Raw genomic sequence first — 18,091 nt, forward strand, 5'->3', positions numbered from 1 at the left:
AGCTTCACAGGAGCTATAACGAAGAGCAGCACAGATGGCCTCTCTGGTGAGTTCGGCCCCATGAGAGACTTTAATCAGAAAAATGTCCACCAAAAGATAGGCTTAGAGGCATGGGAGGATAAGAGGCTGTGAATCTCCACTGCCTTAAATCTCCCCTGTATTCCCTCCACGTGAATCTCCTGAGTGGTGGAAGACGGAGGTGATGATTCAAAGAATTGCAAAGAAGCTACAGCGATATTTTTATTTACTGTGACAACTCAGCTGCGTATAACTTGCACAGAACAGATATGTAGCAGCTGAGTTGCTTCGTGCATTTAATAGACACTGGATGTCACATCTGCTACTCTTCTACATTTTATTTAGCTTCTACTTTCAAGAGAGTTAAAGGGCCTCTTTGATGGGAGCTCAGCTGCCTCTGGCTCATCTGTAGTCCAAACCATATAACGCATACATTTTCCATGAAGCCTTTATCTCGTTTTTTGAGCTTGTTTACTATTAGTTACCATACATATGATATGGCTTTCTCAGTAAGCTTCCCTAATTAGAATAGTTACAAACTTTTGTTAACCTCGCATTTAACTCCCTGTAGCCTGTCTTTATTTATAGAGCTAAGCAATTTATTGATCAAGCTTTGCCTAATGCCTTTCACTGAGAGTCAAAACAGTCAACCTTTGGGCTAATTATCTCCACAGACCACAAGAAACATTGACAGCATTGCTTTGCTAAGGCCTGACATTTACTGTATCATCATTAGAATCTTGTACTCTACAAAATCTGACGCGCTGGAGTCTTTCATCACAGTAGGGTTGAATTATTGTGTTGCCAAACACTAATTCGGGGTGCAATCTGATTAAAACGCTTGCTAAAAGTCTAACCTTTTAAGCTATCTGATGTCTTCACTACAGTTACAAAATGTGACGGGCCCAAAAAGTTCCGCTGTAAGAATGGGGAGTGTATCGACAGCAGCAAGGTGTGCGATAACGTGAAAGACTGCAAGGACTGGTCAGATGAACCTGTGAAGGAGTGTGGTAAGATTCTCTGTTTCTTTACACACACACACGTTAATGTGAGAACACTGACGCACACACTCTACCAGAGATCATTAGCTTTTTCAAACGTGGGTGGTCACTCTTCTCTATGTAAAGGAGATTCATTTGATCAAGGCTGAGTAAATCAGGATATTTCTCAACTACCTTGTTATGATCAAAGACCCAAACGACTCTGCCCTCCGGTGCGATCTCAGCCGAGAAAGCGTGACACGACTACGTTACCCATAAGGAGCCACAGAGATTATCCAAACAGCACAGATAATTACTGCTTCCTCAGCTTCAGTCACACATTTGACACCACAAGGGGTGCAGTTCATCCGCAATCAGATGTAAGCAGCTGAGAAAAGTGTACTTATTAATAGAATCTTGTCAAATTAATGAAACAAAGGGAATTGCAACTCAAGTAATCCGAGTTGTATCCTGAGATTTTACTTTATGTACACGTTAAAGTGTCCGAGGTTATTAAGAGACGCTGCACTTGACCCATAGCCTCTCTGAAGTGGAGTGGCCTGGCATCCATCGTGTCAGTATAAAATTATGTGTGCACACTGCCTTTGCATCTTCCTCTAACCTCACAGCTGATGGATGTATTCAATTCAATTTTATTTTTACGGCGCAAAATCACAACAACAGTCGATTCAAGGCGCTTTATATTGTAACTTAGACCCTACAACAATACATAAAGATAATAACCCAACAATCACATGACCCCCTATGATCAAGCACTTTGGCGACAGTGGGAAGGAAACCCCCTTTTTTTTAACAGGAAGAAACGTCAGGCAGAACCAGGCTCAGGGAGGGGCAGCCATCTGCTGCGACCGGTTGGGGTGAGAGAAGAATCTGCCATGATTCCCATGTAAACATATGATAAGAATTAAATATGATGATCTGTGAATTGCAAGTTAGCACACATCACAGACAAGAAGATGGCGCTAAGTTAGGCCAAGTCTACACAGTAATATCACTTATTAGCAGTAATATAGCTTTAGCTTATTTGTGAATGACATTGCGGATCATTTTTGGTATTTAGTAAAACTCTGAATTTTACTCACTCATTCTATGTACATGTGTTTCTATGTACATCGATCCACAAATTGATCCATAAATCGATGTGTACAGACACAGAAATATAAGATATTTTACTCCAACATTGCTCCAGACATCATCTCAAACAGTTCAGTGTCTGTCTGGCGTTAGAATTAAGATGTTAGAAAGAGTTTATTGGTATCTGAAAAGGACCTTCTGCCAGCCACTTCCATGTTTTACCCATGCTATTGTCATTATAGTCTGTGTGATTTTCCTAAACTATTAACTAAACCTCAATACAAACTATACAACATTACAAGGGAATAGAAATATGGATATGAGTGTCCACATACTTTGTGTTTTGTTTTGTAGCAGTCCTGCTAAAACCTGCTTAAACTGCTTGAAGCAGGTTTTCATTTTTTCACCTTATTTTAGTTTAAAAAAGGCTGATACTCTGTTGGTATGCTGTTCTACTATAAATTACCAGTCTAATTTTAATTAATGCAAATCTGTGAAAGTCCACGCTACTCTTTTCCTCTTCCTGTCAGTCTCCCTTAATGTCTTGCTGTCTCTCTTTTTCTATCTCTAGTAGTGTCTTAGTCTCACAGCAGTACCTGTAGCCTTGAAGCTTAAATCTTTAATGTAAACCGGTAATGAAGTACCAGCTTTAGCTTTCTGCAGAGATCCCTCTTCACTCCCTGGAGGGTAGTTGAAAGACAAAAGGGATAAATGGAGGCACAGAAACTGATACAAAAGGGAAAGGAAGGATGACTCAGTCCAATCTGTTCTGTTAAAAGGGAAAAAAACAAGGAGGAAATGGAGAGAATTGGATGAGAGGATGAAGGAGAGCATGTGCTTGTGTTACAATAGGCATTATAGTGCAGTAGCACCTGGGATAAGCAAAGGTTCCTGTTGGAAAATGGATCCGTTCCAGGAACTACTAGCTAAGACTAGTAGAGCACACACGACCACACACACAAACTTGAGTTGTTGATGTATACAGACATGCTTGACAGGACGAAAATGTCTTTACTGGCAGGATGATTAAAACTGTCCATACAGACCAACCCGTGGGATTGTCTTCCTGTCCATCTTGTTCTTCTGTTGCCAAAGTTATTCTGTCTAAAAACCTGCTGGAATTTATTGGAACAATGCTCAGCTCTTTGTTTTATTTTTTTTACTGTTTCCTCTCTGCCATCCCTGCCCTTTCCTCTGCTGCCACTCTGTCTCTGCAGGCCTGAATGAGTGCACAGACAACAACGGTGGCTGCTCCCACATCTGCAAGGACCAGAGAATTGGTTATGAGTGTGACTGCCCCTCTGGCTACAAACTCCTGGATAAAAAGACCTGTGGAGGTAAAGAAAAAACAAATGTGCAGCAGAGCTCCTCATGTCTTGGTCCAGAGAAGCACGACCAAAGGGCAGTGGCATTAATCAGCAGAACTTTATCTGTGCTATTCTGTGGTTTTGTTCAAGAATACTTTTAACTATGGCCATTTTCAGGTCTAAGGAAAACATTGACATGATTCCTTAAACACTGCCTTTTAAGATTAGTTGCATTTGCTTCACTCAGTCTAGACAAAAATCTAGTATGATAACTAACTTAAATGCAAAAAATGGGGTTAGCACTCTGGAGTAAACTACCTCATCTAAAGCTTGTCTTTTATGCATGTTGCAACTTATTAATTAGATGCAGACATTCTGGATTTGGGAGCATGAATAAGTTATTTTAACGTCCAGTCTCCTTAGCGAGGTTGCCAGGTTCAGAATGTAAGATGGATGTGTAAAAAGTATGAGTACACCCTGCTTTAACTTTGGCAGTATACCCCACACCACCAGTCATGGTTTTCTTGAACAGCATGACTATCAATCTTCTTCTGTTATCATAAGGTTGTTCAGAAAAGTTGAGGCATCTGTAAAATTTTGGTATGCTGATGCTGAAAGTGTTCCACCATAAAAACCATAGAAATGATGTAAAGAAGAACAAAACAACAAAACATCAATTCACAAAAACTGCTACTCCTTATTCAGTACTAATTAAGTTTTCACTGATTACATAATGGGTCCGTCCACCCATTGTTACGGCCCTAGCAGGGCCTCCTTCTGAAATTGACCCTGTGTGGGTGTGTCCTACCATATCTCCTGCCTTAGGTGCCACCTTTTTTGCACAGCATCAGCAATTAAGAATGCTTAAGGCCCAAGAAAGGTGATCTAGGGCCAGAGAGAGCCTTGTTGGGTTGTAGCTAGTGAGCTGTGAGTATGGTTGTCTATTGCTCCTACTCTGTGGAGAAGTTTAGTGATGATCACCTGAGTTTTGTTGTTTTCTTTCTTCAAAAGGTAATAGCGGCTGGTCTGTCTCTTTTAGTTTAGTTATTAATAGAAACATTAATAAAACCTGTTAATTTAACAATTTTGCCTCTCTGCCTCCTTTTTTCAACCTGGAAACCTTTTGTTACTTTTCCTCAGCCCCTGGACCTTTTAAGGGGAATGTAACAAGTGGGGGCTTGTCCGGGATCGCTGAAAAAGGGAGTTTTGGAATTGTTAGCATTTGGTTTCTGATTATTTTGCTTGTAAATGGCTGGGGGACAGGATCTTGTGAAATGATGCTGTACCAAGTTCATCTCTAGAAACATAGAATCAGCTCGAATTACTGCTAGCTATGTGAATCAAGCTCTCATTACAGTTGTACAGTCGAGAGACATTCTCCCCAAGTTCTATCCATTTTTGCAGAGGTATGTTAGTTGAGACAGTTCAGAACATCCAGAGGCTTACAACCTTGAGTCCAGTCTCATCTACCCTGGGGACCTTCCACCATGGAGTTGTTTAACTACTTCAGTGACCTTGCCTCCAGTAATGGGAGGTTCTTCCCCTTTGTCCCCAGATTGTGGTTACTCTGAACTTGGAGGACCTTGATGTATAGCTTTAAATATGAACCCGAATGTTTTCAGAAATGCCAGACTTTTCATTTTTGCTAATTTATTTGGTTTAAACTGTTTACATATTCAGACCTAGCCATTTGGTCCAGTCCAGTCCAGCTTTTAAATGTGTTTAACATCATTTCTATTATCCAGTTAAAGTAGTGATGTCAATATGTAGTGTAACTCCATTTCTCAAAAATATTATTACTAATATTTTTGAGAAATTCCTCAACAAAAGATCTCCTCCTTTCTATTGAAGCTCAAAGACGTAAATCCTAGAAATTAAGCTTGAAGAATAAGAATCTCTTTTTTTTGAAGTGAGGATCCTGCTGAGAAAGATTGTTAACATGCTAGAAACAGAAAATATTAGCTCTTTTATGTCTCAGTCTCCAGACAAATAGGACTGTGTGTGTCTATAGTTATGTTGTTTTGATCTTTATGTCTTTGTGCCATGTTTCTCTCTGCAGACATAGACGAATGTGAGAACCCAGATGCCTGCAGTCAGATCTGCATCAACTACAAAGGAGACTACAAGTGCGAGTGCTATGAAGGTTATGAGATGGACCCTGCCTCTAAGACCTGCAAAGCCGTAGGTAGGGCATTTATCACACACACATTTTTGCAAGTGAATACACACACTGCCACTGATGGAAGCTCCCACCAAAATACAGTCGCACATACATATGAGGAATCGCACATAGAAACCAACTCTCACATATTCAGCAACGGTGCTCCAACTCTAGCGCCGACTACCCAGTCACATCCTACGCAGTTCTCACACAGTGGGACTCCGTGAAAGGAGAGTATTGCTTTGTATGCAGTTCTTGCACAGCAATCTGTGCAAAGATAAATATTTGCCATCTTTTTCTGCAGCTCTCACTAATGAAAGTTTGCAGCCAGCTGCTTTTGCTCTCCCCAGAGTGTTAAGGGAAGGGTGTTATGCAGGGGAAAGGTCTGCCCATTCACTGCAGGACAGAGGCAGGGTCTCTACCTGTTGTTGGCCAGAGCAAATACACTGAACAGTGGTTTGAATGAAAATAAAATCTTGTCCTCTAAGCTGCACTTGGCAAGTTTGCTACTGAAAAGAAGTCTTCCTTAATGCTATTCAAAACACAACTGTACTCGAGCACCTGAGACTTGTTTGAAAGCACCATTTGGGTTTTTGGTCCTTCTAATCAGTTCGCACAGTTTTCAGTCTGTTAGAGCTGACGTTAAAGATAACAGTCCTGTGGTTACCAAGCCTTTAAGTACCCGCAGATAATGTTTCTATATATTTTACTTCTAAAAGTACAGGAAACAGACAGTCCAGAACAGTGGTAGGCAACTCCAGGCCTCGAGTGCTGGTGTACTGCAGGTTTTAGATCTCACCCTGGGTCAACACACCTGAATTAAATGATTAGGCCTCTGGAGAACTTCAAGACATGTTGAGGAGGTCATTTAGCAATTTGAATCAGCTGTATTTGACCAAGGACACATCTAAAACCTGCAGGACACTGGCACTCGAGTCCTGGAGTTGCCGACCCCTGGTCTAGAATGTGTAACAGTGCATGCTTTCAAGTTTTTAACCTTATTAGCACATCCCTACGATGTGTTGTTTCTGTTTTCGAAGACATATCGGCAAAATAAGCAGCCAACACAGTAGGTGACTAGCCTGACTGAACAAACCAGAACAACATGCTGCCTATGTTGCCACTGTAAAGTTCACTTTTCTCCTTCTTCCTATTTTCCAAAATCAATTAACAGCTCAAACACGTATGGCTGAGGCACGGCCGAATTAGTCCAATATCGCAACTTGTTTAGAGTAGAGACACAGAAGCAGACGTGGGGGCTAGTATGCTCTCTTATATATGCATGAATATTAAAAGAAGTGAACATGAAAAGTTGCATCTGAGCCATATGAAGACATTAAGGGATTATTTTTACAAAAAACAAACAAACTTCTAAATATGCAGTTTCAGTTTTCAATTTAAACTTTTACAGATAGGTACCTGCTATCTGGCTACATGTGCTAACCATGACCAGTTGGTTCAGTATTAGTGCTGTATTTAAAAAGAAATGTATATACATTTTATTTCTAGAATAGAAATTACCTCATGTTCTGGTGATGTTAATACCTTTCTGCTCTCTATTTACATACATTGAGAATGGAACTTTTAACTGATTGACTTACACAGCAAATTACTTTTCGGCGAGAGAGAAAAGAGTGTTATTAGTAATTACGGTCTGAGGTTAAGTCATTACAGGGTAAACTGGTCTGGTAATGAGAGTGCTTAAAGCAGAAAACAGAACTTCACTTCTAACCTAAGTGGCATAAAAAACAGCATTGATTGCTTTGTGTCTCTGTGTGGGAATCTTCATTACTGTTAGGTAGAGCAAACAGTCCTTATCAGAGGCCAGGCCATTTATAAGATGGCAGCATGGAGAAACAGAAGAGAAATGAGATGGATACTTACGCAGTATATGGCTTATTTCTCTGCTCGTGTATACATACTGTTCATCATTACATAGCATAGCCAAAGGAGACAAAAAAAGAAGTCTGAAATGTGACTGGATGGATTCCTGTTTAAGTTGAGGATTGTTTATTCAGAGGAACAAATCAGGTTGGGACCATAAGTACAGGGATGCCTGTTTTGTGAAGCTGAGGTAATGTGGATTTAATGAAGCTGCGTTTTGCTTATGAACTCATTTCTAGACTCGCACGTGCGCAGCAACAGAAATCACCGTACATGTACACAGCACACAATAAGTAGTTATTTTTCAGGAGTCACGTCATGATTTCTACACAGATGCAATTCCCCTGCGACTGACTGGTTAGGAGGAATGTCACATTCTGCGATGAGATGGGAAACGAACCCGGTGCCAATATCATCTGCACATATTGAAGTTCAGAAGCTGTCATACTCGTATCATCTGAAGGTTATTAAAGTTGCATATAAGTCCATTTTTAGATATGCTGTTGCTGTGAGTTGAGTCTATGTAGGTAATTGTGAAAGCGCTACGATGTGTTCAGTGTGCAGTAACGGTGTTTCATTTATAATCCTAGAATGCGCTTTCTGTCTCTGCAGATTCATTTCAGAGTAATACGCAAGTGTTACACCAGCAGTGCTAATTCAAAGTAACATCTCAGGCTGGAGTTATGATGTGATTTCTTTTCTCAGCTCTGTGTGTGTGTGAGCGTTTGTAACAGTATATGGCAGAATCCAGGAAATTGACCAGATAGTCACGTTTTTAGCTAATGGTAGCAAAGCTGGATGTACACACTGATGGGGTGAACCAGACATGCGCACATACTTGCAAATTAGGCCAACCAGTCGTGGCAGACGGCTGTCCCTCCCTGAGCCTGGTTCTGCCGGAGGTTGTTTCCTATTAAAGGGAGTTTTTCCTTCCCACTGTCGCCGAGTGCTTGCTCAAAGAACTTGGCAACATTGATTGTTGGGGTTTTCTCTGTATTGTTGTCGGGTCTTTACCTTACAATATAAAGCACATTGAGGTGACTGTTGTTGTGATTTGGAGCTATATAAATAAAACTGAATTGAATTTGATATTTTATCCCCCAGAGGTTGTCACTTGGTCACTACAATTAGCAAATCTAATTAACACAGGCTTTATTGGCTATATTAAAAAAACCCTCTTTAAAATACTTCAATTAAAGTCTGTGAAATTAAAAGAAATATAAATGAGTACAATGACGAGAAGGATGTAACAGCTGTGGGACTAGATCACAGGTACACTCGATAAATGCAGGCTGTGGCAGTGATGCAGAGGAAAGTTACAAACTGCCTTTGGTCCAAAGTGTTGTGTTATTTTTCTGTTCTCTTGTTTCCTTCTCTTGTGTCTTGTCATCTCTCCCAACTGTAGTGTACTGCAGGCTTCACCTCAGAGCTGAGAACAATTTGTACCTTTCTTGACAGTTTGAGTACACACTTCTCAGAGAGGTTTTGAAGGACTGGTCAAATTCTTTTTCCCCCGTTGTCAGAAGATTTTGCCACAGGACCAGAAATGTTACTGAATAATGTCAAAACTCATCAAAAGTTGTGTCTTGTGCTTTTAGGCTTCAAGTATGATATTATTTAGCATTTAATTCTGTTTGTCTGGAAAGAAACTGGTCAAATTAAACCAGAATTTAAGTTCAAATTTACGCATCTTTATTCTGCTACTTTAAATGATCTATTCAGCGCATCGGTGTTCTCATCATGAAAGTCCAGGTGCACCGACAATTTTTTATATATAAAATATAAACGTGGCCTTTAACCATAAAAATAACGAAGTGTTATGTAAGCTGCTTTGTGATGACGAATGACAGGAAAGTTGAATGACTTTTGACACAGCTGTCGATGGGAAGTTCATTTCTGTTCTCAGCTGTCGCATCTGTTCGTCATTATATAGCACGGTTTGTAAGCCTTAACAAGCACTTCTGACCTTGACTTGTGCACATTGTTCCAGACATACCATCATCCTATTTACCTCCTCTAGTGCCTGCCTGTTCACAAAGGCTGCAGCTAAACATCGCTGTCAGCCTGCAGAATTTCTCACCATTATTTCTGACCTTTCTGTCGGTCTTTTTTTGGGGGGGGGGATTTCTTTTTTTATTTACCTCTTACTTTGTGAAGCTCACAACATAAACACCTGGAAATCAGTGCTCCTGCAGCATCTACCAGTGTTTCCCAGGCTGCACTTATCCTTTTGCAGCTTTATCTTAATTGGCTGATGGGGCAGAGCAGCCCTGAACGAGCACTGCAGATTAAAATATATTTACGGAACCATTTTGCTGTTCAGATAGCTGACTGTTGCTTTGCAGTATCTTGTAGAAGAGATAATCTTGCACTTTTTGATGACATCTGTAGTGCTGGGGCCTTTCAGAAAAACAGTGACTCAGCTTCTTTCTTTTTAAAAAAAAATAAACTTCAGAAGGACATATTGCTGTGACAACACCGATGAGGGATAAGAGATATTGTCATGAAAAAGTGAGTCTGTGGGGATTGATGAAAGACATGTCAGAGTTATCCATGTCCTCATTATACAGGCTTCAAAATGTTCTCACTTTTCTCTCTTTTTGCCACTTTCCCATGTTTTCACTTGTTTTGTTGATGGCTTTTTCCTTCATCCTTCCTTAATTACATCCTCTTAATGATCATTTCTTCCCGACTTTACCTGGATTTGTCAGATTTACTTGCGCTTGCCTGTTCCTTTGTCTCTCTCTCGGTTTCTCTCTCGCTCGCCCTCTCAGCGGGGGAAATTGATGATTACAAACCCAGTAGTAAGAGAAAAATGATTGGATCCTAGCAGTAGTAGAACTGTAATATTTTCTCCTTGTGCAGTGGCCTGTAATAAACCAGGGCTGAGGAAACCTGTCAAAGCACGGTTGAGTCGGTGTGAAAGTAGGAGTTTGTGCTGTCTGTGAACGCTCGAACGTTGCTGCCGGCCGGCTTTCTGTCTTGTTTGAATGCTTTATGTGGCAGTGTTTTGATTTTTGTGGACAGTGGAGAATAAAGATGACGTGACAGCTAGGACAGAGAACAAACGTTAAAAAATGAAGTTGGAAAATTTAATGGGAGTGGCAATCCAGGACAAACCAGTGCTGCTAAATTAAAAGAAACATTGTTGTGTTATTAGCTGCACTGTAGTGAGAGTCCAGGACTACATTTCTTGTATTTTAGGTTGAAAGTGCTTGATGACAAGAGTATGGATGTCAAAGAAAACTCCCATGCTCACAAACTAAGGTATCTCTGTGTGCTAGAGTTGACCTTGTCACCTACCTAGAATTATTTAAATGTCTGAGCCATCCTCACCTTCAGTCAGCTGACATGTGTCCCCTACCAGGTAACTAATGTGCCAGCGAACGCCACATCCTGAATGCCCCTGAAAAAGAGAACCCAGCAATGCACTGTTGTACTTAAAATAGACTACTGTCATGGCTCTCGTTGGGTCACTTCAGTAACAAGACTAATGTAACTTTGTCCAACAGTAGGACACCACACTTGCATGCTTATTCCAAAACAATAGTCTTTAAAAAGGGATGTGTGCTTTCCATTTGGACCGAATCATACCGCATACATCATTTTTCCTGTAGTGCATAATTGTGTGAAAAACTCACTCAATAATATGATGTTGTTCTAAAATCTATGTGTAGATGGGCGACATTATTATTTTAAAGGGGTTGTTTGGATACATAATTTATGTTCACATCATCAAAAATACATGCTTTAAGGACCTAAATAGTACAAATGCAAAACAAGAGTACAGTTGGCTTACATTATGTTCCCTTTTGGGAATAAGGCTAAACACTCAGCACTACCCACGGTATCTTTGTACACAACAGTATGTAGGTTATTAGACTGGTGAAGAATAGCACAGGGAAACACTAGAACAGCCTATTTTGTGTGTATGTGTGTTAACAAAATGCCACAATGTTCCCAGGAATGGGCGTCCCAAGAAATTCCTCTTAAGGTCAGACCATGCAATACCCAGAGAAATTGCTTAAAACCCCAAGAGGTACATCTCAGACTCTAAAAACCCCTGTTTGGGTGTTAAATGTCAAAGTTCATGACAGTTCATGACGCCACAAAAAGGCTGAACAAGTGTGGCGATAGCGTCTTCTCTTAAAAAAGACCACGGCAGCACACCTTAGCTTTACAGAGTTCATCTGAACAAACCACAAGACTTCTGGAACCATGTCCTGCGGACAGATGAGAACAAAGTGGAAATGTTTGGCCATAATGCACAGCCCCACGTTTGGCAAAAACCAAACACGACATAATCAGCACAAACACTTCATACCAACTGTCAAGCACAATGCATTGTGCTTGACAGTTGGTACGCTGTATACCAAAGTATTGTAGAATCAAATATGAGGCCATCTGACCGACAGCTAAAGCTTTACCCAAATTGGGTCATGCTACAAGACAATTATATCAAACACAGCGGCAAATCTATAACAGAATGAAAAAGAAAAAAATGAAGGTGTTGCAAAGGTCCAATCAAGGTCATCCAGACCTACACCCGAGTTATGCATCAGAAAATGCTGCCAAACCTCAATGAACTGAACCAAGGTTGTGAACAGTTAACCAAAGTTGTTCAGTAGCTTCAAGTTATTGCTGTCTAAGGTGATTCTACAAGCTACTGAATCATGAAGAGTACTTAGTTTGTCAGAGGACTACATAGAGTCCTATCAGAACTTTGGTTTCACATGATTGTGTAGATTTGAAAACTGTGGGGCAATGACTGCAAAGGCTCTGTCACCTCTTTGCTTGAGGTATGTACCGTAAGAGGCCTTTACCAATGGGTCTGTGAGATTGGGAAATATTAGTGAATATAAATGAATAAGACTGGTAATACAAGCTAGGGGCTGTCCATTAAGAACCAACAAACAACCATAAACTGAACTCTAAAGTGAGACATGATGCCAATGCAGAGAGGCCAGGACTGGAGTGATGTGCTCATACCTTCGGTTCTAGTCAGCAGTCTAGCTGCAAATGCCTATAACAGTAGAGATTAACAAGTTCAGCTTTCATGTACAGGTATTTTGCAAGGGTAACAAATATTTCCCTGTGACATACCAAGAGCAAAAGCAGTACAAACGGCCCATATTTGGTAGGTTCCTCATTTAGAGTCACAGCAGCGGGTTACAGGGCAGATGAGCTGTTATGTATAACTTCTCTGTCCAGTTGTTTCATTGATGGTAACGTAAACATCTTTCCTTTTCCATCAGGAAAGAGTCCGTACCTGCTGTTCACTAACCGTCATGAAATCCGTCGTATTCACCTGCTGAAGAGTGAGTACACACAAGTGGTTCCTACACTGAAGAATGCCGTGGCCCTGGACGTGGACGTGTCCACCAACAAGATGTTCTGGTGTGATCTGTACCATCAGAAAATATATAGGTACACACACATACAGCATGCACACACAATGACAAGTTATATTTATTTTTTAAATTATTTATTTAACCCTATCAGGTACTGCTACACAGAACTGAAAACTCACTGCGTCACTAACCCACTAGATTTTGCTGGATCATTCTGTTTAATCGACAGAGAAGTGATCTACAGTTGTATATTTCAGTACAATTATTGAAATGCTGTAAATGATGTGTATATATTCTGTCTATAAAGGCAGAGGAAGGCCATATAAAACAATGAAAGCCACTGTATAGACGCAGGACCTTAGAAGTTTGGATAACTCACTTTTGTCATTCTTCAGCCAACATGTTCATTATCTTTCTCCTCTATCCATCCGTCTTGTGTGCTTCAACCTGTCACACCTTCTGGTAGTGAGTCAGCCGCACCTGTTTGTCCTTCACACACACTGTGTGAGTCTGTGTGTGCACATATCATAGCTTTGCACATACATTTCTGTGTGTTTGTGTCACCCTGATGGCTGACAGGTTGTGGGAGGGGCTTTCTATCATCTCAGCTGAGCCATATGCTCTCACTAATTTCACTGCCTCAATAATCGCTGCCATTATTCATCTCCATACACACACATTCACACGCAGACATTCTCCCACACAAACTTGGTAACACAGTCAAGGGCTTGTGACAGGGAACGGACAAATGAACTCATTTTTCACAGCGAAGTCTATTTTTCGATGCCGTAAATAAACTCACATATCAAAAGTTGCTTTAAGTAGCAAACAGCGAGGGAAGTTATACGGCTTAATCTACTTGGCGTTGTCCTTGATGTTGTTTTCTTTTCTCTAATCTTTCAAAGCAAAATCTTCTGCACTTGCACCCAAGTGCATAGCATCAGAATCAAGCTTTCCTGCTGTTTAGAATATCTGCTCTTTTTGACATTACCATGTTTTCTTTTCTCCTGTACCGTCACAGTAGAACATTAGTAAGCAAATTGTCCAAGTTGGCTTGGTGACAGATCTTAACCCCAGGTAGAGATGAAATTAGAAATCGGAGCTTATTAGGCTGGACTACTCTCAGTAAATTGTGGTTTATTTATTTTTTATTTTGTTTTGTCCCCTGATAAGGTGTATTTATATGAAATAGCTAGGCTTATTAAAGTCTGCACTACTGATTCACCCTCAATGTGATAATGTGGTTTTCCAGACTAATTCATAGTGATTAGCATGCTACGGGTCAATGACTTGTTACCTTCTCCCAATGATGGAGATGTCTGTTGCAAACAATGGTTCAACCAATTAAACATGCAATCTGCTCAGTGGACTTGGACTCATCTGTCTCTGTCTTATTCTTCACTGTGCCTGAAGCCTCTGTTCAGCCCTCCAACCTGTTCAACCTAAGTCTATGTGAAGATTTTCTAACTCAAATTAAGGACATAGTGAAATTAGAGTGAGTAAAAGAATATAAAGTGGATATAAAACATCTTCAGAGCACTGTCAAAATATCAGGATTTGTGATGTTAAGAAAATAAGAGCCCAAGAAAAATGACTTCAGTACTTTGTCCATTTTTAATGTGACATACATAAATTAAAAGCCATGGTCCAGAAAGAGCTTATAAAGCATTAAAGAGATCTTATTATTTAAAGGTATCAGTCAGGAAAAGGGTACACAAGAATTTCCAAGCTGTTAAATATACCTTAAAACACATTTTGTTTCACTCAAAATGGACAGAAATATGAACAGTTCCAATACTGATACCAATTTGGTACAAAAACTTAAGGCAACTGCTAGACGAAAATGGTGAGGAATTTCACCCTTTAGCACAACAATGACCCAAATCATCCAATTCTACAAAAGAATGTCTTCACTAGAAGATGATTGAAGTTTTGGAAAAACTCAGACCTGAATCCAAATCAAAATCTGCGGGATGACCTGACGAAAGCTGTACAGTAAGAGAATCTGACTGATTTGCGGCACTTTTGCAAAGAAGACTGTTAAGTATTGCCACATCAAGAGACGCAATGCTGTGGCTACTACTACTCCTAGCCAAAATGACCGAACGGTGTAGTAAAATCAAAAATGTTCTTCAACAGTATTTTAGTCTAACGCTGCACAGCCAGGTAATTGTAAGTTTTTCAGTGATTGTCCACCACCCAAATAGAATTGAAGAGTGACTGTGAATTGTGCAGGTTAAACTTTAAAGGTGGAAATGATTTTCTTAAATTGTTTACCTTGATCTCATTTTCTTCATTTTTATACATCATGAAAACCTGACGAGTTGAATTTTTATATCCACAGTGTTCATAAAATTAAATATTGGAGAAATTGAACAAGAGATTAAACAGAAAATATGTTTTAGTGGAACTCGCGATTACTCAGTATCAAAGAACAGAATATAATGTAAAAGAAAATTGTTTCAAATTGAATTTGTGTCAAATGTAATTTTTGTTCTGGCGTTTTCAGTAGAGTTTCAATGGAGTTCAGTATATGCATATATGTCCACCATGCTTGAGCCGTTTTAATTTAACCTCGAGGGTGAAACAGTGTGGTGCTGGATCCATGTTATAAACCCTGAGGCACTCTTGAGAACCCATAGATTATCTATCACACTCACACAGTAACATCCCACACTCACCTGACTGTCAAGATGAAGATATTTGGGTTGGCAAAATGTAACAGTGAGCATCTCCACTTCATCCCTCGCTCTAACTACCCGTCAACCTTCTGTAGTTAAGATGCACCTCCCGTCTCCTCTTCACTCCTGTAGGCGTTCTAAATTGTGAAGGCACTGTGCAACTTCGGACAATGCTTGTCCCAACCTTTTATCGAGCATTTTTTCTTCCATCTTGCTCTTGCATTCATATATTGTCGGGGCAGTAATCTATTAAGTTTTAACAATTTTCACCAGTAAAGGGAATGTCAGTGGGGAATGGGGACAGAAGAGTTGACAGAGTAAGTGGGAGGAGGAGGAAAATCAAAGAAACTGAAGACAAGAAAGGGACACTCGGTTAAAGGGGAGATATAGGCATGTGGTGCTGATAGAAAAAGACAGACTCATTGTCCCTGGGAGGCTGTGTTTGGTGTGAAGGCTGAAGTTGTTATAAAGGTGTCAGGATTGGGTGCCCCTCACACCTGAATAGAGTGAAGAATCTGTGTTCCCAACAAGATATCTAAGCCACTCACAATCAAGTCATTCCTCCCAAGGAAAGGAAGCCAGACGGTAGTAAATCTATCGTGCCAGCACCTCTGTGATGGATTAGGCTTTTATAATTTCCAGATTACTTACTGATACATTTCCTTTCCATCCGCCCACCAGCGCTTACATCAACAAGGCCAGTGACTCATCACAGCAGGTGACACTCATCGATTCGCTCCACTCCCCTGAGGGCCTTGCTGTCGACTGGGTCCACAAGAACATCTACTGGACGGACTCAGGCAATAAGAGCATATCTGTCGCTACGGGAGATGGCAGGAAAAGGAAAATGCTCATAACCACTGAGCTGAACGAGCCACGAGCCATCGCTGTGGATCCGCACCAAGGGTGAGTTGGGTTAGTTTTAGGGTAAAAGGGTTTTGAAAAGATGCACAAAGGAGCAAAAGATGGCTTTCCTACTGTCATTGTGTGTGTGTCTGTAAAAGCCAGTGTTGTTATAGTTGTTGGTGTAGAAGTTGGCCTAAAGTATTGCACCAAAGTAAGGCTATTTGTAGCACTGAGCCCATCTGTTAAATTAAGCAGTTTAACAGTTTTCTTGAGATGGGATGTAACACTTTGTCTTCCCTTTCTAACTCTTTCCATTTGTCTCGGGTGCCTTGAGCTCCCCAAAGACATCTTTTCACAGCTCTACAAAGCTAGACTAGCATGAAATACATGCAAATGAAGCCACGATTTCACAGTTTTATCATGGACACACATACACACATATTCAGATAAGGTCCAAGTTTCCAGTACCTGCTGTTTTGCACAGTGCTTTCCCTTTTATGTTTTCAATGCCTGTCTTACTAATAATACAGTCATTTTGCAAAGAAAATAATAGAATATGTCTGTGTCTGTGGAACATCGTGTGTCGGAGTACAGTTGATTTTATCAGTTAAGAGTTTTTCAGAAAAATTGACATTGCATATTAACCTCTCTTCACAAGTGACTCCTTTCATTTTTGACACTGAACTGGCCGTGCCTTAATGATACAACATGTATATCAAGATGAACTTGGCCACAATGGCATCTCTCACTGGTTTTGGACTGTATTTGGGTGATAAGCTGTATGTTAAGTTAGCAGCTAATGCTAGCTACACATACAGATAAGGTGCTAGTTATTAAGTAACAGACAAATAAAATACTACAATTTCACTCACCAAAAGTAGAGCACACAGGAAGCCATATTATTTGTTAGATGATTGTATTAAAAGTTCAAAAGGTCACAAACACAGAAAAAAAAGGTTCAGTTCGATGACTCGAAGTAGTGGAAGTTAAAGCCTTGCCGCGAGTTGGTGCTGCAACCACCTGTATTAGCATCCAAGTGTCCGTCACTGTCCACAGCCGTAGTAATTCACAACTTTAAGTGTTAATACTTTAAGCCCCCATAAGGGGATGAAATGTGAAGATGTCACAAAGGTGGAAAATTACTTTTTATACCAAGCTGGAAACGTTTTTCACCCCTGCTCTAAAGCTAGGCACTCAGCCACAGATAGCCACCCATTGGTTTCTGAAGTGCCATATTGTATTGAAGCTTCTTCCATTACCAGCTTGGTTGGCAAAAAACCCGAGTTGACAAGAAGTCAAGTGTAAAACCGCACAATCATTGGCTAATGACTTCTGACGGACAGCTAACCATATCAAGCGTGCGGTTTTTATATCATTTTGTAACATGGTATGACCAAGATTTATAAAATGGAGTTGATATTTTATTCAGTATGACCCAAAACAAATGAGTAAACCTTTAAAATCTGTAAGCCATTTCTCGTAGTCTTCTGTAAGACTTCAGGTCTTCTTTACAACCACAGCTATCGCCATCTGGTGGCCCTCAGAGAGAATGCAGGCACATCACGTTGGCTTGATTTCTCAGTCTCCGAGGTTGCTGCTTCAATTTAATCTAACTTGTGTTTCTTCCTACAGGTTTATGTACTGGTCAGACTGGGGTGGTCAGGCCAAAATTGAGAAGGCTGGGATGAATGGAGTGGATAGACAAATTCTGGTGTCTGAACACATTGAATGGCCCAATGGAATAACTCTAGGTAAGGAAAAAACATGT

At 40.4% G+C, this 18,091-nt stretch overlaps 1 protein-coding gene across 8 annotated transcripts in view; it reads left to right on the forward strand.

The window, feature by feature from the left end:
- The window catches only part of lrp8 (low density lipoprotein receptor-related protein 8, apolipoprotein e receptor), a 170,775-nt gene that overhangs the window by 125,095 nt on the left and 27,589 nt on the right, over nucleotides 1–18,091 (forward strand). For all 8 annotated transcript variants that reach the window (XM_019346922.2, XM_019346928.2, XM_019346929.2 and 5 more), the window contains exons 7-12: nucleotides 906–1,028; nucleotides 3,311–3,430; nucleotides 5,460–5,585; nucleotides 12,701–12,872; nucleotides 16,159–16,383; nucleotides 17,956–18,074. In XM_019346922.2, the coding sequence (XP_019202467.1) occupies nucleotides 906–1,028; nucleotides 3,311–3,430; nucleotides 5,460–5,585; nucleotides 12,701–12,872; nucleotides 16,159–16,383; nucleotides 17,956–18,074 (885 nt within the window). The remainder of the gene's footprint in view (nucleotides 1–905; nucleotides 1,029–3,310; nucleotides 3,431–5,459; nucleotides 5,586–12,700; nucleotides 12,873–16,158; nucleotides 16,384–17,955; nucleotides 18,075–18,091) is intronic.

This window comes from Oreochromis niloticus, linkage group LG17 (assembly GCF_001858045.2).
Source record: "Oreochromis niloticus isolate F11D_XX linkage group LG17, O_niloticus_UMD_NMBU, whole genome shotgun sequence".
In the NCBI taxonomy this organism is placed as follows: domain Eukaryota; kingdom Metazoa; phylum Chordata; class Actinopteri; order Cichliformes; family Cichlidae; genus Oreochromis; species Oreochromis niloticus.